This window comes from Pan troglodytes, chromosome 12 (genome assembly GCF_028858775.2).
Source record: "Pan troglodytes isolate AG18354 chromosome 12, NHGRI_mPanTro3-v2.0_pri, whole genome shotgun sequence".
In the NCBI taxonomy this organism is placed as follows: Eukaryota; Metazoa; Chordata; class Mammalia; order Primates; family Hominidae; genus Pan; species Pan troglodytes.
In genome coordinates, this window is record NC_072410.2 from 102,650,725 (window position 1) to 102,676,951 (window position 26,227).

At 57.6% G+C, this 26,227-nt stretch overlaps 1 protein-coding gene and 1 long non-coding RNA gene across 5 annotated transcripts; one reads left to right on the plus strand and one right to left on the minus strand.

Moving 5' to 3' along the window:
• SDC1 (syndecan 1) lies at positions 1 to 25,236 on the plus strand. Of its 4 annotated transcripts, XM_016947786.3 has the most exons (6): positions 1 to 763; positions 958 to 1,242; positions 20,622 to 20,703; positions 21,754 to 22,232; positions 22,812 to 22,947; positions 23,099 to 25,236. In XM_016947786.3, the coding sequence occupies exons 2-6, from the start codon at positions 1,177 to 1,179 to the stop codon at positions 23,266 to 23,268; spliced, it is 933 nt and encodes a 310-aa protein (XP_016803275.1). In that variant the 5' UTR covers positions 1 to 763; positions 958 to 1,176; the 3' UTR covers positions 23,269 to 25,236. The 4 variants fall into 4 exon arrangements, with proteins under 4 accessions (XP_016803275.1, XP_016803283.1, XP_016803273.2 ...); XM_016947794.4 differs by lacking the exons at positions 1 to 763; positions 958 to 1,242 and adding an exon at positions 13,450 to 15,531; XM_016947784.4 differs by lacking the exons at positions 1 to 763; positions 958 to 1,242 and adding an exon at positions 17,686 to 18,120.
• LOC134807831 (uncharacterized) lies at positions 12,221 to 17,707 on the minus strand. The gene is made up of 2 exons (XR_010149187.1): positions 17,439 to 17,707; positions 12,221 to 16,648 (listed from the first exon to the last, which is right to left on the minus strand). It is a non-coding gene; the product is annotated as an uncharacterized LOC134807831 (long non-coding RNA).
• Positions 25,237 to 26,227: the final 991 nt, after the last annotated feature.

Below are 26,227 nucleotides of genomic sequence, written 5' to 3' on the forward strand. Positions count from 1 at the left end.
CCAGATGTGGGCAGGGCCCGTCCGGTTCTTCCCCTTTGCTCTCTCGGCCGTTTCCCCTACACCCGCAGGCCTTCCACAGCTTTTTGGACTGAGGCCCAGGGCCTCGCAGGGGATCTCGAAGGCGCAGCAACTGCACGGTGCTCCTCAGATCCGCGTGCCCGAGGTCACCGGGGAACAAAGAAGTTACTTATTTTTCCTTTTAGCTCAGATGAAGAGAGAGGGCGTTGTCTTCCACAGAAAGACGCTGCGAACTCCGCCCCCGTCCCCCTTTTTCTTGCAGCCCTTCCGTGCGGGTGCAGCTGTTTAAACTAAGGCCCCAAGTCTCCAGCACTTTGTGGAGTGCTGGAAGAACGCGAGCGTACGGGAGAATCTGGGCCGGCGGGGCGCAGCGAGCCACATCGCAGCTGGAGGAGAGCCGGGGTGTGTCTGTGTGTGTTTGCCCGTCGGTTGAAGGCCCCATCGCCCCCGGGTCCCCGCCCTGCCCCAGAAAGCGTTCCCCAAGAGAGCTAGGAGTCCTGCGCACCTGGAGCGCGCTCCGCGTCCACGCCCAGAGGGCGCTGCACACTCGCGCCCGAGGACTGCCTGCCCCCCTTCAGCCCCTCTCCCGGGCTGCGCCTCCGCACCCCGGGCCCGGGCAGAAGGGGGTGCGCCTCGGCCCCACCACCCAGGGAGCAGCCGAGCTGAAAGGCCGGGAACCGCGGCTTGCGGGGACCACAGCTCCCGAAAGCGACGTTCGGCCACCGGAGGAGCGGGAGCCAGGCAGGCAAGAACCCTAGGGGTGGGCCGGGGGCGGGGCTAGGGCCGGGGGTGGGGCGTTCCGAAGGGGCCGGGAGGGGTGGCTGGGGGGGCGGGGTCCTGGGGGGTGTGGACTGGGGCTGGCCGGGAGACCTGGCGGAGCTGGGGGTGGGGGGCTAGTTTTTGCAACGGCTAAGGAAGGGCCTGTGGGTTTATTATAAGGCGGAGCTCGGCGGGAGAGGTGCGGGCCGAATCCGAGCCGAGCGGAGAGGAATCCGGCAGTAGAGAGCGGACTCCAGCCGGCGGACCCTGCAGCCCTCGCCTGGGACAGCGGCGCGCTGGGCAGGCGCCCAAGAGAGCATCGAGCAGCGGAACCCACGAAGCCGGCCCGCAGCCGCGACCCGCGCAGCCTGCCGCTCTCCCGCCGCCGGTCCGGGCAGCATGAGGCGCGCGGCGCTCTGGCTCTGGCTGTGCGCGCTGGCGCTGAGCCTGCAGCCGGCCCTGCCGGTGAGTGCGGCCGGCGGCCAGGCGGGGAGGCGGCGGGAAGCCGGGACTGGTCACCCGCGGATGCCGGCGGGTGCACGTGGAGGGGGAGGGGGAGCGGAGACTTCCCTTCTTCCCGCGCTAGCCCAGCGGGTCCCGGGACGGTGAGCCCCGAGACCAGGGCTCCAGCCCCAATTTCCTCCGCTGTCGGTGGGTGCCGCACCGGTCCCGCGCTGGGGAGGGTGGGGGGCCGGGGCCCCGCGCTCAATTATGTAAAACGTCTCCACATGTGTCGGAGCCCGCCAGCCCACAGCGGCGCCCGGGGTCGCCCGTTCCCACCCTCCTCGCCCCGGCCACCGCGGCGGCCGGGCCCCCGTCGGTGACCCGGGGGGATGCAGTGACCGCGGCCACAACGCCCCCCCTGCAGACCCTAATTCAAACCAGACCCGCGGGCTTGCGCCCCAGCGCCGCCGAGCCCGGGCGCCCGGCCCCTTGCGCCGGGGCAAGTTTGGGCGCAGCGCAGCCGGCGCGGGAGCGGGAGGCGGCCGCGTTGGCCCTGGGAGCCGGGCCAGGGCTGCGTGGGGGGCGCGGGCGAGCGTCTGCAGGGCCCTCGGGCTTGCCGTGGGCGGCTCGAGGTGAGCTGAGCCGGCCCGGCAGCGGGAGGTTCCGGGAAGTTGGCCTCGGAACGTTGGAGACCCGGAGGAGCCCAACTTCTGGGCTGCTGAAGTTGAGCTGGCCGGGGAGGGCGCGTTCCCGTGCCGGGCACGGCCGAGGCGCAGGCGCCTTCCACGCGAGGGGACCCGGGAATGGCCTCCCGCTCCCCGGCTCGGCTTTGTGCTGAAGCCGCGCGGAGGGAAGGCGGGTCCCTTGGCCCGCCCAGTGCAGCTGGGGGAAAAGAGGGGCAGATGTGGAGCTCGAGGCTGTAAGAGGCCTTTGGGTGGGATGCAGCATCCACCTTCAGCGGGGCTGACGCTCCACTAAAGAGGGACGTGGCCGACAAAGAGCAGCCTGAGGGTCCCCAGAAAGTGGCTCTCCCGCCCCGGCCACCGGCCGCTAGCCCGCCTTCCCCAATGGGGGCGCTTTGTTCTCGGCCCCTGTAACCCTTTCCTGGGAACCGCCCCATAACGCCGGCCTTGACGGGGGCTGGGACCTGGGCCGCATCCAGGTGTCAGCGCGGGCCGCCCGGTGCCCGAGTCTGCCGCCCGAGTCCACCTCCCCAGCCCCCGCGCCCGGTGCTGGCGTCCCGGGGTCCCTCCTGCGGGCCGGCTCGGCCATCCCCAGGGATGCAGAGGGGAGGTGCGGAGCCAGGGGCGCTTCCCCTTCCGGAAGTGGCGGTGTCTCGCCACTACATCTGGACAGTTCGACTTCCCCAGCTCTGGCAAAGGGAGGCACGTGGGCAGGGAAGGGGCGGGGGCGGGGTGGGCACTCGGGTCCTCCACTGCTAATGTGGCATCTGGACAAGTCTCAGCAGCGCTGACCCTCCGTAAGCGTTGCCTCGTGTAGTAGCTGCCAGTTATTGAGCGCTTTGGGGGTTTTTTTTCTTTACAGAGTCTGTCTCATGGGAGATGAGGTAGGGACAGTCGTTTCTGAGACCGATGTGTAAAGCGCCCTCCCTGCTTCCCAGGTGACTCGTGCTTCCAGACATTTTCAGGTCCAGGAGAGGTCCCTGTGCCTATTGAACTGTGAATGGGCTGGACTGTGAGGGGTATCTGGGAGCACGGGGAGGGCCATGATTTCCGAGCTGGGTCTCATGCACTCCTGGCTTTCAGGTCCAAGAAGCTGCTCTCTAGGGTGGTGGTTTCTGTGGAACTGAGACTGTGCTTGGAGTCTTCGCTCCGAGTTTGGAGAAGAGAATGGAGCTGCGTGGCTTACCTCCCTGGACCGCCAGGCATCACCTCACTACCCCATTCTCGCACATGATGGGGCCTCAGCAGGGGCGGCTGAAGTTGGGTCCTCCACCTATTTCCGGCTGGATTTAGGAGGGCTGCTGGTTCCCTTGCCTGCCTGGGGTAAAGCAGACATTCCAGAGCCCTGGGATCCCACCGCACCCGTTAATGCTGGGGAGGCAGGTGGAGTTTGGGCTTCCCCGTGAACTGCCTTTCCTGGAGTTTTCTGTGGGCTGGGGCAGATGCTGCAGTGTGAGGCGTTATTTCTTGCCCAGAAACTTGGACATAGGGCCCAGGAGGCAGGAGAGTCTCAAAAGGGGAAAGGAGGGAGACTCCCTGGAGCTGCAGGGAGGGAAGGCTTCCTGGAGGAGGTGCTTGAGCTGAGCCTGAAAGCCCCACCTGAGCTTTGGGGTCAGCCTTCGGCTTGAAGCTTAGGTGTTCTTTTTGCTTTTTCTGATCTTACAAAGATTAGTTTGTTTTCTCTTTCCCAGTTCTGCCCTCTTCCTCTTACAGTGAATGTCCATGTTAGGTTAAAGGTGGGGGCATGCACTGCCTTCCCAAAGCTCTGATACCCCTTTCCTAAAAGAAATCAGGCAGCTGGGATTTGCTTTAAGATGGGAGAAGGTATTTGCAAGTGGCAGAGATCTGACCCTCTCTGAAAGTTCACTCTGGCCCCAGTGGGAAGCAGGTCAGAAACCCCCTGGGGACCAGGGAAGCAAGGAGTGACTGAATGGGTGAGGGGAGGCTGCTAGGAGAGGAGGTTGCTCAAAACCACTCCCAAGAGACTAAAACAGGTTTGTCTAAAAAGGTTTCTCTCTCTCTTTCTCTCTCTCTCTGTGTGTGTGTGTGTGTTTACTGTGGTCTTTTGTTTCTGCCATGTAAGAAAAATGGCTTGTTCTGAAATAGTTATTTGCTATTTTTCATTCTTTCTCTCTTCTCTTTCTTGAAAGGCATAAAATCCCTTTTGCCCTAATTATGGGGGCTAGTAGAGACATTTTCCCACAGCCTGGCAGAGAGGGTATGGGGGGAGGCACTAGCTGCCTCCGCTCAGGCTCAGAGCCTTCTAGAAGTGATGTCATCCCTGGCTTCAGCTCTACAGGGAGGGTGGAGCGGTTTAAGTCTCTACCTGTGGCTCATGATGGGTTCCAGTAAAACCTCATTAACACACATTGGTAGGGAGACAGTAAGAAAGGAGAGAGCCTGGAAAGAATTAATGAAAAGCTTGACTTCTGCAGTTTTTTAGAGGACTCTTTTCTGTTGCAGCAGAATTTTGGATTCCTGAAATCCCTTGGGAATGAGGTGTCCTGTGTATTCATATTTTTTCATCAAGCTAAGAATCCCTATTACCCTCGAGTATTCTTACTCTGGGCAGGACTCTCTGAAGTATTTATTTCCCTTCCTTTATCAACCAAAAAATGCTAGGCATGATTTAATCTCTGCCTGCCAGGGTCGTCCTCCTCATCATTGTGCTGGGTTAGGACATTGTCTCCTGGATTTACTGTGCTCTGAAGAGCACTTTGCCCCTCTGCCTGGTGCCCCAGGTTGCTCTGTTTTGAATTCTGGTCTTTCTGCTTTTTCCAGAGAGCAGCCAGAAGTGACATTTGTGTGCCTGAGTGCAGCCAGCAGCTTTTCTGATCAGTTCTAATTTGTTACTTTTCTCCAGTGGCACTAAGAAACTAATCAGATGAGTTAGGCTTATTTCCAAGCTGAGAGTTTTAGGCTCTGGGTAAGGGCCTTGCCTGTGAGTGAGACTGATGATCTGTGATATGTGGATTTTGTACCCTTCATGAACTTCAGCTGGGACCTGTTGCAGTCTCCCCTCTACCTCCCTGCACCCCACCTAGAGTAACAAAGAGGTGCTGCCAAGGTGAGGCCTTTAGGGGCCTCTCTCAGTGGAGAAAAATGAGTCATCTCTTGGGGGAAGTGCTTGCTGACCCCCATGTTCCAAGTTCCTCGACCCGGTTTGACTTGTAAGTGACTTGCTGGTCACAGGTAGCTGGACTGACCAGCTGAGGGCCATTATTCTTCAGCCTTGACTGTTACTCTCAGCTTCGGTCATGCCCCCAACTCTTCACCACATGTTTGATTTGGATTTTAGTTCCTGTTTCTATATAATGTGCATCCATACTGTGTGACAGGCCAGAAATGGCTTTGGATTAAGTAGAGCCCCAGGACTGAGTCTCAACTCTGCCACTAATTTACTCCATAATCTGGGGTGAGTCACTTTCCTTCCAAGTCTTGTTGTCCTCATCTGTAAAGCGGACATCATGATACCTGTTCTCCCTGTCCTCATTCTGTCATTTGCGTATTCATTTCATAATGGACATGTGAAAGTACTTTGTGATGAAACCGCCTGAGGAAAGTTAGCTGTCGATATAATTAAGGTTACCTTTTTTTGAGTGCCTACTGTTGAGTGCTCAGTACTTTTCTTTCATTCTTATTTGAACTTTACTCAAAACCTTTACAATATATATCATTGCCCCACTTTGTGGATGAGGAAGCTGAGGCCTAGGGTGGTGGGCCCCTCCATTGGCTGAGACAGGATTTGTGTGTGTGTGTGCAGTGTGTGTGTGTGCGCATGTGTATGGGTATGGTGTGAATACATCGCAAGACTGTCAAGTCTCCCCTGAGAAGCCTGGCATTTGGGGGCTGGCTGAACCCTGCAAGGCTCTACTGGGCATTTGCTGGTCCGTCCTGAAGACCATGGATATGAGCGTTTTGGGCTGAGGGGGCTGGGCCAGGCTGAGCTGGCCTGAACAGTGCCATCAGGCAAACAGCACTGAGTTGGGTTCAACTGATGGCCCCTCAGGGACAGGCGAGAGCTCCTCACAGGAAGTGAATTGGGACCTGAGAGAGCAGGGTGGGAACCATGTGGACTGGGTGTGGAGGGGCCTGTTTGGATGGCGCCCTCAGGCCAGACCCCAGGTGGTACCCAGCTTGCACCATCTTTTACCTTGGGTGCTGGGGAAACATTCTTGGAATTAGCAGATTCTTTTGTAAGCCTGGGAGGCGGGCAGCATGGCGCGGGTGGTGGCCAGAACCCAGGACTCCTGGCTCTGGTGCCACAGTCACCTCCTGGTCCCCTCCAACACCAGGTCCTGCTGGGGGCGGGGACAGCCCATGAGGAACTGGTCATTAGGTGATTGCCGGGCTTCAACTGTTGCCTGATTGCCTTCTTTTCACCAACCAGTTTTGGAATCTTGGGTTGAAAGGGCCCCTGAGGCCCTGAGAGATTCAGGGAGTTTGTGGAAAGAGGGCTTTGGTGCTGGGATCCTGTACCCTGTCACTTCTCTCTCAGCTGTTCCAGCAGAGGTTGGGTTTTGGATGGGAGCATGTATTCTGGAACCTTCCACTGAATGGGACATGCGTGCCCTGACAGGCTCCAGGGGAAGGCTGATGTGTGTATGCCCCTCACCACAAGGAGGTATGTTTGGGGTGCAGGTTGTAGAGGTGAGGCCGCAGAGGCAAGACCCTGGGCTTGGGGCTACTTCAGCAACTGTCTTGTCCAGCTGCAGGTGGTCATGGGGCCCACGCCATCGCTTCCCCTGGAAGAGTGAGCTTTACCTGTGATGTTACTGCTTTTGCCCGCCCTCAGGAAGCTTTCATTTAGGTGGAGAGACAGTGTGAGAAGGTCCCTGGCATTCCTGAGACAGGTGCACCGGGTCAGCTTGCCTGTGGTCAGTACTGTGGGGATCTCGGGGAGGGGTGGCCTGAGCCTCCCCTGGCAAGTGTCCTGCTTTTTGGCAGGGCCTGTAAGGGTGGGGGCAAGCTTACGGGGCAAGGGGGGTGTGCCGTGGGAAATCTTGGGTCTTGGGGCCATTGAGTCAGGAGAGCAGAACAGGTGGCGGCTGGACCTGCTCCTGCACTCAGTCACTTGCCCAGCGACCTCTCCTGCTGCGCTCGGGGCTTCCCGAGGCTGCCACTGGTTCCTCTCCCCACTGGGAGCCCCTCAAGGGTCTCTGACCTCCTGGCTTTTATGGCTTTGTGGCTGCCTAATTTTGTGTAGAGGATGGGCCTCCTCTGGCCGTCAGCCCTGGGAAAAACTCCCTGCCTAGTGATTCACCTGAGGGTTGCAGCACCATGAGATGCTGTGTGTGTGTGTGTCTGTGTGTGTGTGTGTCTGCGTGTGTATGTCTGTGTGTATATCTGTGTGTCTCCATGTGTCTGTGTGTGTGTCCATGCATCTGTGTGTCTTTGTCCATGTACGTGTGTGTGTCCCTCTATGTGTCTGTCTCTTTGTGTTTGTGTGCGTCCGTGTGTGTGTCCGTGTGTACGTGTGTCTCTATGTGTGTGTGTCTGTGTGTTTATGTGTCTGTGTGTGTCTGCGTCCATGTATATTTGTATCTGTGTGTGTCTGTGTCCGTGTATATGTGTGTCTTTGTGTGTGTGTGTCTGTGTGTGTGTGTGTGTGTCCGTGTGTGTGTGTGTGTGGGGGTGCTTACTGCACAGGTTGCCACTGCATTTGGGCCTTGCCTGGGCACTCCTGACTTGCCTTCCCCTGTCAGGCTGCAGTCTCAGTTTTGGGGGGCCTGGTCACTATCTGGCTGCAGCTTCCTTTTCAGACACCAGCTTCCTTTCTGCCTCCCACCTCTGCTGGTGGCCTTTTCTCTTTTTCACTGTGGCTCTGACATCCATCACGGCCTTGGCCTTGGAAGTCTGTGGGAGTTATTCCTACAGAGACAGGCAGTCAGGTCACCTGGCCTTCCTGGTTCAGCTGAGCCCCGACTGTTTGGCTGTGGCAGGCCATTGCCCCTCTGGGCCTCAGTTTCCTCCTCTGCCAAAGGGTCGTTCTTCCTGTCCTCAGTTCTGAGAGCCACATGGTTACAGAGAGACCTTATCCTGGGAAGGGCGGAGGTGGCACTGAAGGACTTGTTGGGGGCTCACATTTCTCTGCCAGTATTCTTTCCAGGGACTCGAAGGAGAGTTGGTTGCCCAAGGGGTCATCGGTGGGATGGGCCAGGCCAGTGGAGGGCAGGGCAGGCTGCTTGAGGGGTGGATTCGAGCTCCTTGTGGGAGCTGGAGTGGACAGAGGTGCCTGGGTGAGGTTGGGCCAGGGCTGGGGCTGTGTGATGTTCTCCGCACACACACCCAAGAGTCCTGGCACCTGCCCGAGGTCCACTCCACAGCAGGAATGAAGGCTGTGGCGGGCAGGTTGGGGCAGTGGGGAAGGCGGGCATGTTGATCAGTCCACTCATCAGCTGAGTCATGGTGCCAGGCCCACGGGTCCTCCCCTGAGACTCACCCAACCAACCTTGATCCACTGCAAGCCCTCTGGGGGCCGGCACGAGGCAGAAAGTGCAGCAAGACACAGGCCGGGGCTCAGGGGCCTGGCTTTCTGTCCTGGCCCTGCCTCCTCACTCTCGAGTGACTGTGTACAGAGGCCTCTCTTGGTCTCAGTGAACCCATCTGTGACATAGGGGGAAGGGGCTGAGAGGCAGAGGTGAGGCAATGCTTTTGGGTGTGCATGGCCTCTTGTGGCTGTGTCGTGTGACTGGTGGGTATCTGGGGGCCTGCCTGTGCTCTGCTGCCTCAAGTTCTGAGGGCCTCATGAGACCTATCTGGCTTGACCAGATCTAAAGCCCAGATCCTGGGCACCTGCTGTGTGCGTAGCCCTGTGCAGTGGTGAGAGTTCCATATCTGGTCCAGGGGATTCCTGTAAGAGAGGGTGGCTGTTACTGGAACCAGACGAGAGAGGTGGTCTCTGCAGTGACAATGAACGGGATTCGCGATTCAGCACCTGTCACGTCTCCCCACAGGAAGGGTTTTGTTCCAGAGTCCCACGATACAGCAGTATCGAACTAGGAGCCTGGGCTGTAAGGCAGGACATTTTATGGAGCTCCAAACCTGTGGGGCTGCCTTCTGGCCATGGGAAGTATCAGGGCAGGGGGTCTCCCTGAGGGAGCTGCAAAGGCTGCCAGTCCTGCTCTAGGACCACTCGTGTGCACCATGGATCTCCAAAGGTGTTCAGGGAACTCTTCCCCACGGTGGCGTGAGCTTGAGTTCATAGTCATTTCCACGTGGGGCTGCCTGGCTCTCTCTGTGGATCTTCTGTGCTACTCAGCAGGCTGAGAGACAGAACTCTGGCGCCTGGCCTGGGATGCGTACGGTGAGGATTGCACGTCTGCCAGGGTGGGATGTGGGGAGGTTGGAGGAACTTCTGGAGGGCCGAGGAGCTCGTGGCCAACTATGGCATTTGTCATGAACTGGGTCCCAGAAAGCCCTTTAGAACTTGGGCCCTGGCCCTGCTGTTCCCATGCTACCAATACCAGTGGTGGCCGCTGATGCTCCAGGGACCTTACCTGGTTGGGGACTTGATTGTGTCAGAGTGGCATTGACTCTACCTCCAGTAGCTTCCTGTCATCCCTGCTGCCCAGGAAACTGTCCGAGGCCTTGGAAGGCCCATCTATCTGGAGTGTTCCAGGTGAATATGGTGGTCAGGTTTGGGCTTGCAGGGCCCCAGGTTGTGGGGCGTTTCAGGAGCCTCTGAGACCTTCCTAGAGGCTGGTGTCATTCCAGCTTCTCCCAGAGAAAACCGCAGGGTGCAGTGCTGCTGTGATGGTGACCATATCTCTTCCAGGATGGGGTATCGGGGAGGGTCCGGGCGGCAAGACCTCAAGGCTGGCCAGGGCCTGTGGGGCTGAGGGCCAGGCTGGGATCGTGGGCCGTGCTTGGGCTGCATGAGATCTTCAGGCCCTGCCCCCCACCTTCCTCCCTGAAAGGGACCTGGGGCCTGGGGGAAGAGCACAGGAGGAGTTTCCCTGGGGTCAGGCCTGGAAAGTCCAGGAAGCTCACCCCTGAGTCTCCTTGGGTGAATCTGCAGCAGTGACTGGTTGTCTTGGGCTCAGGGAATTGTAGAAAGGGCATAGAGCCCCCTGCCTCCCTGCCCACCTCCCATGAATGAGGTTCATTCTTAGAGATCTTGTCTGGAGGCTGGGCATGCAGTGGGCACTCTGGCCCACCTGTCTTCCCTGTGTAAGGCAGTCACCTGAGCCTGAAGGCCTGGGCCTTCCTGCCTTTATTGAGTCCTGAGACCTTGGGGCTTCACAGGTGAGGTGGGACTGAGAACTAGCTGGCTTGGTTAGTCCCGGCTCGGGCTGGAGTGGAGAGGTGTTGTGGAGGCCAGGAGGAGCACAGGACACGGAGTCTAGCCCACCTGGATCACATCCGGACTTCATTGCTTCCTCCCTGTGTCATCGTGAGCACAATTCTTCACCTACCCCAGCCTCAGTTTCCCCATCTGTAAAATGGAGTTTCTCATATCCTGCCCCAGAGGGCTTTTGCAGAGATTCCATGAAATACCATATGTGATATGATTGGGACCCCTTCCTTGCCTAGAGCACAGAGAAGCAAGTCTAGGGGAGCACTGAGGCTGACCTGTGGGAAGGGGTGCAGTCTGACCCAGCCTGAGCGTGGAGTCACTCTGTGTGAATGGCCTGCTGGTCTGACCCCAGTGCTGCTGACATTAACAGGGCCTGCAAACATGGCTTTTGCCCTTCTCAGAAACATGAGCCTTCACTAGCAGGCTAGACTTTGCTCTCTTCCACCCGAGCCTCTGCCAGGGGCTGTCTCCTGACCTGAGAAGGTGCGGGCTGGGTTGCCTCCTGACCTGAGAAGGTATGGGCTGGGCTGGCAGATGGGAGAGGAGGCCAGGCAAAGCCAGACATTGGGGCACCCTGGTAGGGGCTCAGGCCTGCTGGGCAGGACCCCTAGCAATGGGGCACAGTGGCCTGTCCCCAGAACTTCAGACTGATGGCTGTCCTGGAGAAGGAGCTGGGTTTTCTATGGATGCTGACAAAGCTGGGCCAGACTGCAGGGTGCCACCAGTGGAAATGATGGCTGTTGTCTTCCTGAGAGTGAGAGAGCCCTGTGGGCTTCACTGTGATGGGTGGTTCATGGCATGACTGCCAGAGCAAGACTGCTGGCTTCAGTGGCTGTGTGCCTTGGGACAGATGACATAGCTCCTTTGCCTCAATTTTCTCATCTGTAAAATGTGCATGGTACTAGAACCTAAGGTGACTGTGAAGATCAAACTAATTAATTCAGAGAAAGTGCTTGGAAAAAACTGATTGCCAGCTCCTCTGGCCCAGAGGACTCAATAAACATTAGCTATGATCACTTTTTCTCCCTAGAGCCTAATTCAGTTGTTTCTATTCTTCAAGTAATCTCCAGCCCAGATCAGAGGCTTAGACTCTTCTTCCACCACACCCCCTGCCCACCAACTCCCCTGGTAGTCCCTGAGCTCTGGGCAAGGCATGTGGCTACTTCCCTTTCCTAGGGTCATGCTGAGCTTTTCAGACTGGAGCTGTATCCACAGTCTCCCTTTCAGCCATCTCAGCACCCACCGTGTGCAGAGGCTGAGAGGGCTAGGAGCTCTGTGCTGGGGGTTGGAGGCTGTGCAGATCTGCCAGCCCATCAGAGGGAGGGCAAGCCACTTGACCTGAGGCCCCACCAGTAATCTGGAGGATCCACCTGGCTTCCCAGGTGGCTTCTCCCTCTTCAGAGAGAGCCGTCACAGAAAATTCTGTCTCCCATCCCCCAAACCAGAAGGGACCAGCCCCACCCTCCCCTGGGACTCCTTCAGGGACACTCTGCCTTCCCGTGTCTCTGGGCTTCTCAGCAGCCTCAGTGCTTACTCAATCTGAATTGTTCTTTATCTGAGAGGCAGGTTCCCAGGCTAGCCCATTGTTCTGTATGCGGGAGGAGAAACCGTGTACATCTGTGACTCCAGGAAGAGTGAAGAGAATTTCTTCCTCCTTTCCTGGGTATGGCATTGCTGGCATCCACATTTTGACAAAGGTTAAAAACTTTGCCCTTGACATCTTCCAGCCTCTCTGTTGTAATCCTGTTCCCTCTCCCAGAGCTCCCACCTACCCGCAGTGGCCTAGTTCCAGAGTTAGCCCCTCCCCACCTGGAAGTGATTTATGCTGTAGTGTGAGTGCTGGTACCCTTTAGCCCTCCCAGAGGACTTGTTTTCAAAGGGATATTGTGCAATGACAGGGACACTGATAGGAGAGATTTTGGTAATAAAGTTGGAGCTTGTTCCCCTCCCCCACCTTCACACACAGCTGGAGCCCTGGCCGGCTGCAGGTGTGCCAAAAGTGCAGTTTCTGCCTCTGTGAAACTTGAGGACACTTTATTTAGCAAGTACAAGGGGGAGGATGTCCCTAGAAGTCCATCTGGCAGAGGTGCCCCGGTCCCCAGGTCCGGTGGCTACCCATTCCAGGGGACCTGGTGGGGACTGACAGGGCTGGGCTTCTCAGTAAGGGCCGACTGGGGAAATCTTGGCTGAGATTCTGACCTTGGTGGGCTCTTTAGGGCAGACAGGGCTGGGGGAGGGACAGTGCTTTGGAGGCTTGGCTGCCCCGTCTGTCCCCATAGGGTGCCAGTTGCCCCACAGTCACCTTGATTTAGGATATCTCTGGCATCCTGCCTAAGCCATGACTCCCCTTGGGAAGCTGAGGGTGATGATACCAAGTCAGTGTGATCGAGTGTCCTTGTGGGTCCCTAAGTGGGGGGTGTTTGGCGAGTCTTGGGAGACAGATCCCTTGTTTGGCTCTCGGAGCAGAACTAGGCACTGAGGCTGCAGGGCCTGGGTTGGGTTGCTTTGCTCATCGCCTGCCTGGATGAAACCTTGCCCTGCCTGGCCTGGCCCGGGTTTTGCCAGAGGGGGAAAAGCAGAGGAACTGGTCTTCCAGCTCCACAGCTCCACACCCAGCCCTCAGCTGAGCCTGTTCTGAGACCAGTCCTGGCATGTGGGCTGCTGAGGCAGGCGCCAGCTCTGTGGAAGGGTAGGTATGGGGGTGCTGGGGGCAGCACTGGCTTGGCTTGGGCATCGGAGCTGGCATGAGGCTGCCAGGATCCCTCCTCTTTCAATAAACGCCCCCGGTGTACTGTGAGCAGGCAGTGCGGTGCAGGGCAAAAAGCCCAGGGCTGGGAGGCTCGGCTCTGCGACCTTGACCTCAGGCTTCCCATCTGTAAAGCCCTGACCTCACACTAAATGGAAAATATTACCTGAAAGTGGTCTTGAAGGCCAAATGTGAATGCCGTCCCTCCACCCCGGCCCTGCCCTGGAAGCCCCCAGGACAGTGAGGGGTCCATTTCCGAGTGGCAGGGTGGGGCTGTGCGTGGGGGTGCCGTCCAGAGTGTCCCCGAAAGGTGCTCCTCCTCTCGGAAGTGCTGCTGGGGACAGCCTCCTCTTCCTGCCCATTTCTGTCTCCCTCCTGCCCTGGGCCGGGCCCATCACTCCCTGCCTGTCATACCCTCGGCAGGCCCCGGCTTGCCTTGTTCTCAGTAGAGAGCCAGTGAGCTGATAAATTGCTGTGCCTGTCACCGGAAATGCTGATGCTGCCTTGAGGCACCGGTGAGGCCCCTCCTCCTGGGAATGGCTTCAGTGGGGGATTTCGGGTCTGGAGGCCCAGACCCCATCTGCAGCCTCAGCCTGCCTCCCTGGCGGGCTGTGTTTTCCCGGCTCCTGAGTTTGGAAACCAGCCTTAGGAGAGGAGTGATGTGTCTAGCACTTCCTCCACAACCCCGAGGCTGGGGGAGCCCAGTGTCTCCTGGCCTGTGGCCCTGCCCTGCTGCCTTCTCCCACGAGTCCCACCATTTTGGCCAAACCCCCGTTGTACAGATGGACAACCTGAGGCAAGGTGTTTCTGGCACCACCCCGTAATTTAGGGACAGAGGCCAGACTGTCACCAGACTATCCCCATGTTGGACCTGGTCATTTTCCCTGGGCCACCCTCTGGTGATCAGTGCTGTGGGTCCCTGAGGAGGGGGCATTTGGAGAGTCTTGGGGGACAGAACCCCTGTCTAGCTCCCAGAGCAGCACCAGGTGCTAAAGCCGGCGGGGCCAGCCTGTCAGCCGTAAGGCACTTTAGCGTTGTCCACCAAGCCCCTTCTGGCGTCTAGGTGGGGAACAGGTCTAGAGAGAGGCTGAAAGCTGCCCAGGTCCCCAGCACGGGAGCCACATGGCGGATTCCAGCCCTTTCCCAGAGACCCTTGCTCCTGGGTGCTCGGATATGACCTGCCTGCTCAGTGCTTAGGCCGTTTCAGTCCAGGCTGAAGGAAAGGGTCACAGGGCTCCCCACAGAGGGAAGGCAGCCACAGATCCACGCTGCAGGGCACTGAGGCGTTCGGAAGGCAGTGGGACTGGGAGAGGGTGTTGCAGCTTTTTCTCCCGTGCCCTCCCACTGGTACCCCTGGAAGAGCAGGACCAGGCCCTGCAGCCTGTGCTGCCTTCCAGGCCCAGCCTTCGTCCCTGGAGCCCACCTGCCTGTCAGCTCCAGCAGCTGTCTTCTGCTCACCCCTGCTGGGTCCAGCCGGGCCGGCTGGTGGGAAGCCAGTGGGCTCAGCCCCAGGCACGAAGGAGCCTCAGCCCAGCTTCAAGTAGACACTTCCCAGTCATGTAGGTGCTTCTGGATGTTCAGTGGGCCTTCAGCTCCTGGGGGAGGGAGGCTGGGCTGCCACCGTGGTGTGCTATCTATGCGAGTGGACGTGTCGGAAATGTAGAGGACATTGCTGAGCTTTCCCTGGTCCCTTTGCCACTAGAGCTTGTTCACAGGGCTCTGTTGCTACTCAGTGCCTTGACTTTGAACACTGGACTCAAGTGAAACGAGCTCTTGCCTCCTCCAGGCTGGGCCACTCTGGGGGATGCCTTTTCCTCCCCTCATTGTTTTCAAAGTGCAGTCTGAAGACCCCCTACAGGACCTGGGGCTTGTGAATGACAGTCAGCCTCTGGGCAGGGAACGCGAAAGACTTCATTTGTAGTGGTCTCCTGGTGATTCTTGGGGACCCTGAAGCTGAGAGCCCCCAGTCTGGATGCAGGTGATGGTTTGGTTATCACCCTCAGCCAGTATGGTGTCTTGATGCAGAGGTGGGGGTAAAGGCTGGGGCTCTGCAGCTCAGAGATATCAGCCCCCAAGGGTCCTGAAGTCTAGGGGAGGGGAGAGTCAGCCTGTTTTCCTTGTATGTGTAGATCTGACTGAGAAACCGAGGGGGTAAAGAAGATTTCTAAACAACTGTGACCCTGTTTCAAGCCTCCTGAGGACATTTGCCATTGTGTGGAATCTCGGGATGGGGAGGGTGGGTGTCCAGCCTGCCATGACCATGGGCCCTCCTGCCTCATGACCTCGCAGCCTGGGCTTCTGGAACAGGTCTGGGTCTCTCCTGTCCACTGGCCCAGAGCCAGTGCCATGGCCCCTGGTCCAGGTTGCTTGTGAAAGGCGGTGACCTAGCTCCTTTGATAAGGGGCAGCTCTTTATCCCTGGTTTGTTGGGGTTTGTTGATTCAGTGACTGGGCTCCCACAGAAGCCGGGGATTTCGTGGCCACACGGGGCAGGTACAGCTGACAGATCAGCTTCCCTTTCCTGCTCCACCACGGATGACTGCGAATCAGAGGCCCCCTGCGCTGCCCAAGTTAGTGCCTGGGGTGAGCGTTGTCTTATCCTCTCCTGAGTTGGTTTGGGGGCTTCAAGGCCTGGCCTTAGTAGTCCCTTAGGGCAGCCCTCTGTACTTCAGCCTCTGAAGCTCCCCCTTTTTAAATCCCCCTGGAGCCGGACACCTGGCCATATGTTCTGGGGGGCTGGGAGCTCTGCCAGGCCAGGACCAGACTGTTTCTTCCCTCTTTTCTCCAAAAGCTCCTGGCGTGATCTTGGCTCACTGCAACCTCCACCTTCTGGGTTCAAGTGATTCTCCTGCCTCAGCCTCCCAAGTAGCTGGGAGTACAGGTGCACACCGCCACGCCCAGCTAATTTTGTATTTTTAGTAGAGACGGGGTTTCACCATGTTGGCCAGGCTGGTTTGGAATTCCTGACCTCAGGTGATCCGCCTACCTCGACCTCCTGAAGTGCTGGGATCCACAGGCGGGAGCCACCGCGCCTGGTAGTAATGCTTTTTAAGGGGTTTGTGTTTTACCCATCACTCACTTCAAGCAGCAGGTGACCAATGTCAGTGATTCAGGGTGCGGGCTGGAAACCAAAGGCCTTCTGACCTGGTGGCCTCAGGCTGATGGGGGAGGGGTAGATGGGCAACCTCTCGGGTTAGCGACTGGGCCCGCTGCCCCCCCTCGAACCTGTCTGAGATGCCCACTGGACATCCTGGCTTCTGAGGCAGCCAAGGCACTTCTGAGCTGTCTTGCAGAGGAGCTGCAGCGCAGCTGCCCCTTAGCCCCAGGGCTGGCCAGGACAAGGGGCTCTGCTGAGACGGAGGTTGCCAAGGAGAGTGGCCCTCTTTACCTCTGGTACGGGAGCGAAAGCTGGCAGTTGGCTTGAGGCTGCCTTCTGGAAGCTTCTCTGCCAGCTCTCTGCCCACAGACTTCAGATGTGCTCTTTGTAGTGGCTGGCAGCCGGTGATGATGACTCCCCATCCCTGGTGGCACAGGTCCTGTTCTGGTCTACGCCATTTCCTCTCCACCTCTCAAATGTGGGCTGGTCCCTGGGTAGCGTCACCACTGGGGCAGGCTCAGTGACTCCAGCTCAGTGAAACTCCATCCCATTGAGGAGCCTTAGACAGGTTTTCCTTAAAACTGATTGGGTCAACTGGTAGGGCTGGGGAGAGAGAAGGGGATGGCAGGTGAGGAGAGCAGTGCTGCTGCACGGGGAGTTGTAGTGTCTGGGCGGCCTTGGGCAAGTCCCTCACCTTTCAGAGTCTCTAGTCCTTATCTGCTAGAGACAGTGATCTCAGCCCCGCTGCCTCATCTGCAGGGGAGTTGTAGGGAAGAAAGAGGAATGGGTGGAAAGTGTTTCCAGCCTTAGAGAAGGCCGCACTCCTTCACACTCTCTTTCTTGCTGGGTCAGAGCCCTGACCCCAGGATTCTCTCCAGGGTCCCCAGGGTATGGCCAGGAGACCAGCATGGCTGAGATGGAGATGGGCTGACCTGACCCTTACTCCCTTACTCCCTGTCCCCAGACTCCAGGCAGCTGCCTCTTGATCCCCCAGCCCCTAGGCGAGCCAAACCTTGGGCTTTCTAATCAGTGAGCTTCTAGGGTCTGCGCTGTGGGTGGGGAAGGGGCAAGGCATCCCTTGCTTTGAACAACAGAATGAGTGGAAGCCTAGATCTTACCTAGCACAAAGTTGTTGATTCGTTCTATGAACAATTGGTTTTCCTGGGACTTACAGAGGTTAAAGGCCGGTTAGCCTGTTGCCTTCCTGGGCAGGGCATGAGGTAGTCTCCAAGCTGAGGCCACCTGTTCCTGAGCAGCCTTGAGCCGTGGCCAGGCAGCCTCGGAAGCACCCAGGTTGGAGATGATGCTGGGGAGAGCTACCCAGGAGGCCTAGAGGGAGTTTGCTGCCGGCTGTCAGCACAGCAGGCCTGCTAAAGGAAATCGAAAGTCTCACCAGAAACTCCGGGAGTCAGCTGGCACCTTGGTAATCCAAGTTCAAACTCAGCAGTTTCTGCTAATTTCCTCCTCAGGGGGCTGAAATCTCACCTTCTCATCTGAGGGGCTGTCACAGAAGGTTCAAGCTGGAGGAGATTTGGGAGGTCTCTCTAGCCTGTCCCCTTAGTGGAGACTGAAGGCCCAGGGAGGGGAGAGGCCCCCGGAGGCCAGGGAGCTGGTTTCAGTGGAGAAAACATTTGCTTAAGAGCTTGTTGTGTAAACAAGATTGCAGAGGGATAAGCCAGCCGAACTGAGGGAACAAATTGTTTTTAGGGACAGGGCAGACTGAAATGCTTATCTAGTCAGGAGGAAAGCCCTGCTCTTGGGAAACTGCTAACGTGTTGGGGCCTCCCTGGCGTTCCTGGGTCTAACTGGGCGGTGCCTCCCAGGTTGTACATGGGCCCCAGTGTGTGTGTCTTCCCTGTGGGCTTCGGTTGCCTCATTGTTGAATGGAGCATGGATCCAATGGCTCTGGCTTCTGCTGAAAGATTCGGCACTCTACAATGCAACAGAGGCTCGTGGGGTCGAAGTGCCAGTGCCTTGCCCCATCCCTGCCCCATCTCAAGCTTTCTCTTGAGGGAGGCGGTGCAGCAGGAGAGGGCAGGGCAGAGTCCTTGGATGAGAGTGAAGCCATGATCCCAGTGAGTATGGGTGGGGGTGCCCACTCTGTGACCCCCTGGTGGGCAGTATTCTTTGTTGATGAAGGAGACAGGTTGAGGGAGGCTAGGGCAGCTTCAGAGCTCTGGGAAGGCAGCACAGGTGTTTGAAGCACCACATGGAGATGTTGTAGATCGGATGTGGCCTTGTGTGGAGGCGGGGGGAGCATGGACCATGACTGTTTGTTTTTATTGATTGATTGATTGAGACGGAGTCTTGCTGTGTCACGCAGGCTGGAGTGCAGTGGCGCAATCTCGGCTCACTGCAACCTCTGCCTCCCGGATTCAGGGGATTCTCCTGCCTCAGCCTCCCAAGTAGCTGGGACTATAGGCCCGCACCACCATGCCTGGCTAATTTTTGTATTTTTAGTAGAGATGGGGGTTTCACCATGTTGGCCAGGCTGGTCTGGAACTCCTGAGCTCAAGTGATCCTCCCAAAGTGCTGGGATTACAGGCGTGAGCCACTGCACCAGTCAAGTCAATGACTGTTTATTGTAGATGGGCCATGGTGGACTGTGACTGTTCATTGCAGGTGAGCCTTGGTGGAATGTGACTTGTTACTGTAGATGGGCTATGAATTGCCCTTCTAGGGTCAAAACCTTTCTCTTGGGGGAAGGAAGATACAGTTTAGCTTTTGTCCTTTCAAAGGAAGTTCAGTGTTATTTCTGACCTTGTGGTTTCTACACGTGTCTGACGCTTCCCTCTGACCTAGGCCCCTGGACGTGGAGCCTCCACCTGGTCTGGCTCTGCCCCAGGGCTGCCTCAGGAGGCAGGAGGTCTTGTCTGTCCCTCTCTGCTTTGCACTACCCAGAAGTGAGACCCGTGGGCCTATGGCCAGCGCCTGGCAAGGCCTCTTGGGCTGAGGAGGCCCTTTTCCTTTGGAGCCCAGCCTCAGGTGGGCCCCCTCTGACAAGTCAGTGCAGAGGCTTCTGGTGAACAGACTTCTTCCTGCCCCCCTCTTCTCATGAAACTTTATCTACCTCCCTTTCACCCTCTTTCTAGACAGGCCTGCTGGCATTTGAGGCTCCCCTAGTTAGACAGTGGCCACTGTTTGTGGGTGCCCACTGGGTGCCAGGCTGTGTTAGGCATAGCTTCATTGAATTTTGGCAGCAGTCCTGGAATGTAGATGTTATTATTTCCCCATTTTACAGACGGAGAGACAGAAGCCATAAGCGGTTTAATGACATCCCAGGACCACGCATCTAGTGAGTGGCAGGATCCGGAGTTCCTAAAGCTAGTGCTCTGGACTGTGCTGTTCTGCATATTTTTTCCTTCTTTGTTCTGGTCCCAGACATTGGGGCCCTCTCAAGATAGACTGTGTAGTGAGTGGGGTCCTTGGGTCTAAGGCTCGCAGGTGAATAGGGCTCTCAAAGCCACACTTCTCACCACCTGGCTGCTGGGTTCTCTCTTCCTTACCTGAGGTCTTGGGGCCAGTGTGAAGGGCAGAGGCAGTCCTGACTTTCTGCCCTCCCTGCCGACCAGGGTTCTGCACAGGCCTGCTCACTGTGTGTGGCGTGATCCTGCCTCCCCGCCCCCGCCCCCGGTCCTGCCAGTCAGCCCCGGCCTCAGGAACTGGAGAGATGTGTATATGTTTGCCCTCTGGCCCCTTTGCCTCTTGGAGCTGGGCAGGCGGGCAGCATTCCTGGGGCTGCTGTTTGCCAGCAGGGCCCGTCCCAGGCCCACAGCCCACTTCTTGGAGGCTTGTCAGTGCAGGGCCCCTTCCAGATTAGCCTTATATGTCCCCAGCCTGATGGACACCCTGTCCTTCCTTCCCCAAGGAGGATGATACTCTGACCAAAGGGCCTGCACCCAGTCTTTACTATAGACAGGAACTGGGCCAAGTGTGGGAAGATGTATCAGGGCCAGGCCTGGGGTTGCCCTGCGTGGGCAGACCTGCCTCAGAACAGACAGTTCCTTGTGCCCAGCCCTGCCCCTGCCCCTTGTGCCGTCCTCGGTATCCACACCTGGGGGCCAGCATGCCTGGAGGCTGCCTCTGCATCCAGGTTGTCGTGAGATTGTTCTTGGGGGTTTTTGAAAGCCTCTCAGTGGGGCTGGGTCGGCAATCTTTGGCCCCAAAGCTCCCTGGCTGATGGCCCCCAAGAGCTGGTTCACAGTGTAGGGTGGGCTGATGGGGTCCCATGGGGACCACAGCCTATGTTCCCAATAACAGCTCCCTGTCTGCCCTTCTGAGAGGTCTGGAGCTCCCTCACCAGACTGAGCTTCTCAGGGTGAGGGCCCTGCCTACTCTGTTGTGCCCCTGCAGCCCTGCACCCAGTACCAGGCTGTGTTGTAGCATCAGGGGATGGGGCCTGGGGACCAAAGTGCTGCCCAGAGCTGAGGGTCCTGGAGCCACATGAGAAGGCTTCTCCCTGTGTACCTGTGCAGCACAGGGTAGGGTGAGTCCACTCAGCTGTCTAGGAGAGGACCCAGGAGCAGCAGAGACCCGGCCAAGCCTTTACTCATACCATATTCTGATCCTTTTCCAGCAAATTGTGGCTACTAATTTGCCCCCTGAAGATCAAGATGGCTCTGGGGATGACTCTGACAACTTCTCCGGCTCAGGTGCAGGTGAGGTTGTCATGGGGGCCCCCCGACCCAAGACGGCAACAGGTCATGCCTGGGGGCAGTGGTCAGGCAGTCTCCTGTGTTTACTGAGCATGTACTGAGTGCACCCTGCCTGCCCTGTCTCCACCCAGCTGGCTCCAAAGGGCAATGCTGAGGAGAGGAATGGGGTCCGTGAGCTGCCTGGTTAAGGAGAGCTCATGCTCGGAGGTGAGGTGAAGGCTGTGAGCTCCAGAAGGCCCCACGGCCGCCTGCTGCACGCAGGCTCATATTCACTAGGAATAGCTTTACTCACTAAGAAACCTCTGGAACCCCCTTCAGAAGGTTATTTGACTCCTGAGCCTCTGTTTTCTCATCTGCAAAATGGGAATAATACCTTGACCTGATAAGCCTGTGGATCTGTAAGGCAGCACAGAGCCAGCTGGGGTGTAGCTCTTCCATCCAAGCTCCCTTCCTTACTTCCCCTTTCCCTGCGGGGGACTGGGGGAGAGAAGTCCCTGAGCTGGAGGTGGTCAGGGAAGCTTCACAGAGGAGGTGGCTCTTGAGTGGACCTCAGAAGAGGGGTGAGAGAGCTAAGGAAGGAGGCTGAGGTCATCCCTGGGGAAGTGACCTAGCGGAGGCCTGAGAGCTGCAAGGTAGGATATCTGTTGTTGGAAGTGTCTGTTGTTGGAAGTGGGGGCCTTTTTTTCAGGGAGGGTGGGGCCAGAGAAGTGTGTGCCCTGGGATAAGTAGGATAACCACAGTAGTTATGCCCCTAAGGGATGCCCACCCCACCCCTGTGGTCACAGAAAAGCTCTCCCAGGTGGCCTAGGCACCTGTCTCGTGGCTCCAGAGACCAGGCTGCACCTGGACACACACAGTGGGAAGGGACAGCTCTCCTTGTCCATTTTCCAAGGAGCTTAGCCTCAGCTGCCTTGTCCAGGTACTAGCCTCCCTCATAGCCTGAGCTTGGCCAGCCCAGGTGCTCTGGAGCCTCCCCCCACCCACCCAACACACTCTGCTTCTGGTCCTCCCCACCCCCCACCTCCCCAACACACTCTGCTTCTGGTCCTGCAGGTGCTTTGCAAGATATCACCTTGTCACAGCAGACCCCCTCCACTTGGAAGGACACGCGGCTCCTGACGGCTATTCCCACGTCTCCAGAACCCACCGGCCTGGAGGCTACAGCTGCCTCCACCTCCACCCTGCCGGCTGGAGAGGGGCCCAAGGAGGGAGAGGCTGTAGTCCTGCTAGAAGTGGAGCCTGGCCTCACCGCCCGGGAGCAGGAGGCCACCCCCCGACCCAGGGAGACCACACAGCTCCCGACCACTCATCAGGCCTCAACGACCACAGCCACCACGGCCCAGGAGCCCGCCACCTCCCACCCCCACAGGGACATGCAGCCTGGCCACCATGAGACCTCAACCCCTGCAGGACCCAGCCAAGCTGACCTTCACACTCCCCACACAGAGGATGGAGGTCCTTCTGCCACCGAGAGGGCTGCTGAGGATGGAGCCTCCAGTCAGCTCCCAGCAGCAGAGGGCTCTGGGGAACAGGTGAGTGGCCTCTGCATTCCTTGGGAAATTGGGTGGGTTGGTCCTAATGCCTGGCACTTGGCAGGCCCTACACCTGTGCCCTGCGGGCATCTCGTATTCCTCACCAGGAAGACAGGGCACAGGGGCCCACCTTCCCCTACCCCCAGGGCCTTGCCCAGAGCAGGACAGACTAATTATGAGATCAGAGCAAAAGCACCCTTAAAGATCACCCAAGAGAGGGCTCCCCAAACTCACAATCCAAACTTGCAGCCCCTGCTGCAAGAGTGAACGTTATACCAAGTCCAATTTTTTATTTTATAGCTTCGTGGGAATTTTACGCTTTACACTAAAATAAGTCTGCTTATTTCCATACAAAAATGTGTGCTTTGTATCACTTTTTGTGATATCCATGCCAGGGTCCGGAGTTGATGTGGCAAGAAGGCCTGGCTTTCGGGCTCTGTGCGATCCTGGTTTGGGTGCATCTGAGTGGGTGGTGGCAAAGATCAGGGAGGCAGGAGCTGCTTCTGGGTCTCGTAGTAGAGCTGGTTGCTGCTGCTGGCGGTGACCTGGCCAACCCAATCTGCCCCTGCCCTCCCACAGGACTTCACCTTTGAAACCTCGGGGGAGAACACGGCTGTAGTGGCCGTGGAGCCTGACCACCGGAACCAGTCCCCAGTGGATCAGGGGGCCACAGGGGCCTCACAGGGCCTCCTGGACAGGAAAGAGGTGCTGGGAGGTGAGTTTTCTTTCAGGGGGGTAGTTTGGGGGTGAATTGCTGCTGTGGGGTCAGGGTGGGGCTGACCACAGCCAAGGCCACTGCTTTGGGGAGGGTCTGCAGCAAGCCCAAGGAGCCGCTGAGCTGAGCTGGCCCCGTCTACCTGCCCTAGGGGTCATTGCCGGAGGCCTCGTGGGGCTCATCTTTGCTGTGTGCCTGGTGGGTTTCATGCTGTACCGCATGAAGAAGAAGGACGAAGGCAGCTACTCCTTGGAGGAGCCGAAACAAGCCAACGGCGGGGCCTACCAGAAGCCCACCAAACAGGAGGAATTCTACGCCTGACGCGGGAGCCATGCGCCCCCTCCGCCCTGCCACTCACTAGGCCCCCACTTGCCTCTTCCTTGAAGAACTGCAGGCCCTGGCCTCCCCTGCCACCAGGCCACCTCCCCAGCATTCCAGCCCCTCTGGTCGCTCCTGCCCACGGAGTCCTGGGGTGTGCTGGGAGCTCCACTCTGCTTCTCTGACTTCTTCCTGGAGACTTAGGGCACCAGGCGTTTCTCGCATAGGACCTTTCCACCACAGCCAGCACCTGGCATCGCACCATTCTGACTCAGTTTCTCCAAACTGAAGCAGCCTCTCCCCAGGCCCAGCTCTGGAGGGGAGGGGGATCCGACTGCTTTGGACCTAAATGGCCTCATGTGGCTGGAAGATCCTGCGGGTGGGGCTTGGGGCTCACACACCTATAGCACTTACTGGTAGGACCAAGCATCTTGGGGGGGTGGCCGCTGAGTGGCAGGGGACAGGAGTCCACTTTGTTTCGTGGGGAGGTCTAATCTAGATATCGACTTGTTTTTGCACATGTTTCCTCTAGTTCTTTGTTCATAGCCCAGTAGACCTTGTTACTTCTGAGGTAAGTTAAGTAAGTTGATTCGGTATCCCCCCATCTTGCTTCCCTAATCTATGGTCGGGAGACAGCATCAGGGTTAAGAAGACTTTTTTTTTTTTTTTTAAACTAGGAGAACCAAATCTGGAAGCCAAAATGTAGGCTTAGTTTGTGTGTTGTCTCTTGAGTTTGTCGCTCATGTGTGCAACAGGGTATGGACTATCTGTCTGGTGGCCCCGTTTCTGGTGGTCTGTTGGCAGGCTGGCCAGTCCAGGCTGCCGTGGGGCCGCCGCCTCTTTCAAGCAGTTGTGCCTGTGTCCATGAGCTCAGGGCCATGCTGAGGCCTGGGCCGCTGCCACATTGGAGAAGCCCGTGTGAGAAGTGAATGCTGGGACTCAGCCTTCAGACAGAGAGGACTGTAGGGAGGGCGGCAGGGGCCTGGAGATCCTCCTGCAGACCACGCCCGTCCTGCCTGTGGCGCCGTCTCCAGGGGCTGCTTCCTCCTGGAAATTGACAAGGGGTGTCTTGGGCAGAGCTGGCTCTGAGCGCCTCCATCCAAGGCCAGGTTCTCCGTTAGCTCCTGTGGCCCCACCCTGGGCCCTGGGCTGGAATCAGGAATATTTTCCAAAGAGTGATAGTCTTTTGCTTTTGGCAAAACTCTACTTAATCCAATGGGTTTTTCCCTGTACAGTAGATTTTCCAAATGTAATAAACTTTAATATAAAGTAGTCCTGTGAATGCCACTGCCTTCGCTTCTTGCCTCTGTGCTGTGTGTGACGTGACCGGACTTTTCTGCAAACACCAACATGTTGGGAAACTTGGCTCGAATCTCTGTGCCTTCGTCTTTCCCATGGGGAGGGATTCTGGTTCCAGGGTCCCTCTGTGTATTTGCTTTTTTGTTTTGGCTGAAATTCTCCTGGAGGTCGGTAGGTTCAGCCAAGGTTTTATAAGGCTGATGTCAATTTCTGTGTTGCCAAGCTCCAAGCCCCATCTTCTAAATGGCAAAGGAAGGTGGATGGCCCCAGCACAGCTTGACCTGAGGCTGTGGTCACAGCGGAGGTGTGGAGCCGAGGCCTACCCCGCAGACACCTTGGACATCCTCCTCCCACCCTCTGGCAGAGGCCAGAGGCCCCCAGCCGAGGGCTCCTGCACTTACTTGCTTATTTCACAACGTTTCAGCGACTCCGTTGGCCACTCCGAGAGGTGGGCCAGTCTGTGGATCAGAGATGCACCACCAAGCCAAGGGAACCTGTGTCCGGTATTCGATACTGCGACTTTCTGCCTGGAGTGTATGACTGCATGTGACTCGGGGGTGGGGAAAGGGGTCGGCTGACCATGCTCATCTGCTGGTCCGTGGGACGGTGCCCAAGCCAGAGGCTGGGTCCATTTGTGTAACGACAATAAACGGTACTTGTCATTTCGGGCAACGGCTGCTGTGGTGGTGGTTGAGTCTCTTCTTGGCCTGGCGATGTCCAGCCGTGTCACCTTCTAGATGTGGGAGCCTGGTTCTGGGCAATGCTCTGGCTTGGTACAGAACAGCAGAATTCATGCTGGTCCCTCCTGTCGTGGAAGACAGAGTCCATCTCTGCCCTCCTCCCCCAAACCCCTGTGCAGGCATTCAGCATCTCGCCTTCGTCCTCCCGGGGCTCTCGGCCCTCCTGCCCAGCACTCCTTGTTCCTTAAGGCTCCACTGGATCATTCCCTTCCTCAAGGACATGATGGGCTCCCTACTGATTCTCAAAGCTTGCTATTTATTGTTTGCTCACTGTGATTTCTGTACACTCACTAGCAACAGTCTTTAAGTGCCAGAGGTCTAAAAAAACCATGTGCCTAGTAGGGAAAAATGACAGTGAAAGACCTGGAGGTTGAGGCAGCACACGGCACCGCAGGGGTCCTTAGTGTCCTAGAGCATCTATTATAGCTGGCTTCCCAGTCTTATCCAGGCTGCTGGCCCACTCTGTCCCTGGTGCAGGTCACCCCCTGACCCTAGACCCCAGACCCCAGGAATGGCCTGGGCCGTGCAGAGCAGGAGGGACCATTTCTTCCCCGCCCCTGCACCTGCTGATGGAGCAGGGACTGCTGGCTCCAGGTGGCTTTGCAGGATGGAGAATTCTATTCTTCCTGACACATTGTGTTCCAAAGGGTTTGGAGGCCGAGATAAAGTTTTCCAGGTCATTTATTCATTCAACAAACACTGAAAATACCAGTGCTTATCTCCTGCCAGTTCCTGGACTGGACAGGGAGGGCCCACTTGTAGAATTGGCCATCAGATAGTAATACTTTTATTAATAACATATTAATAACCCTCCACATGGGACCTGCAAGGTTCCAAGACCCCAGCTCCCTGGGCTGCCTGTCCCCATATATCCAAATCAAACTGCACCCCGTCCCACCTCTTGGCCCTGCTTGTTCTTAATG

Coding starts and splice junctions, on each gene's coding strand:
- SDC1 (XM_016947784.4), top strand. CDS start 17,983: ATGCAACAGAGGCTCGTGGGGTCGAAGTGCCAGTGCCTTGCCCCATCC. Junction 20,704..21,753: donor CTTCTCCGGCTCAGGTGCAG/GTGAGGTTGTCA, acceptor CTGGTCCTGCAG/GTGCTTTGCAAGATATCACC. Junction 22,233..22,811: donor CAGAGGGCTCTGGGGAACAG/GTGAGTGGCCTC, acceptor GCCCTCCCACAG/GACTTCACCTTTGAAACCTC.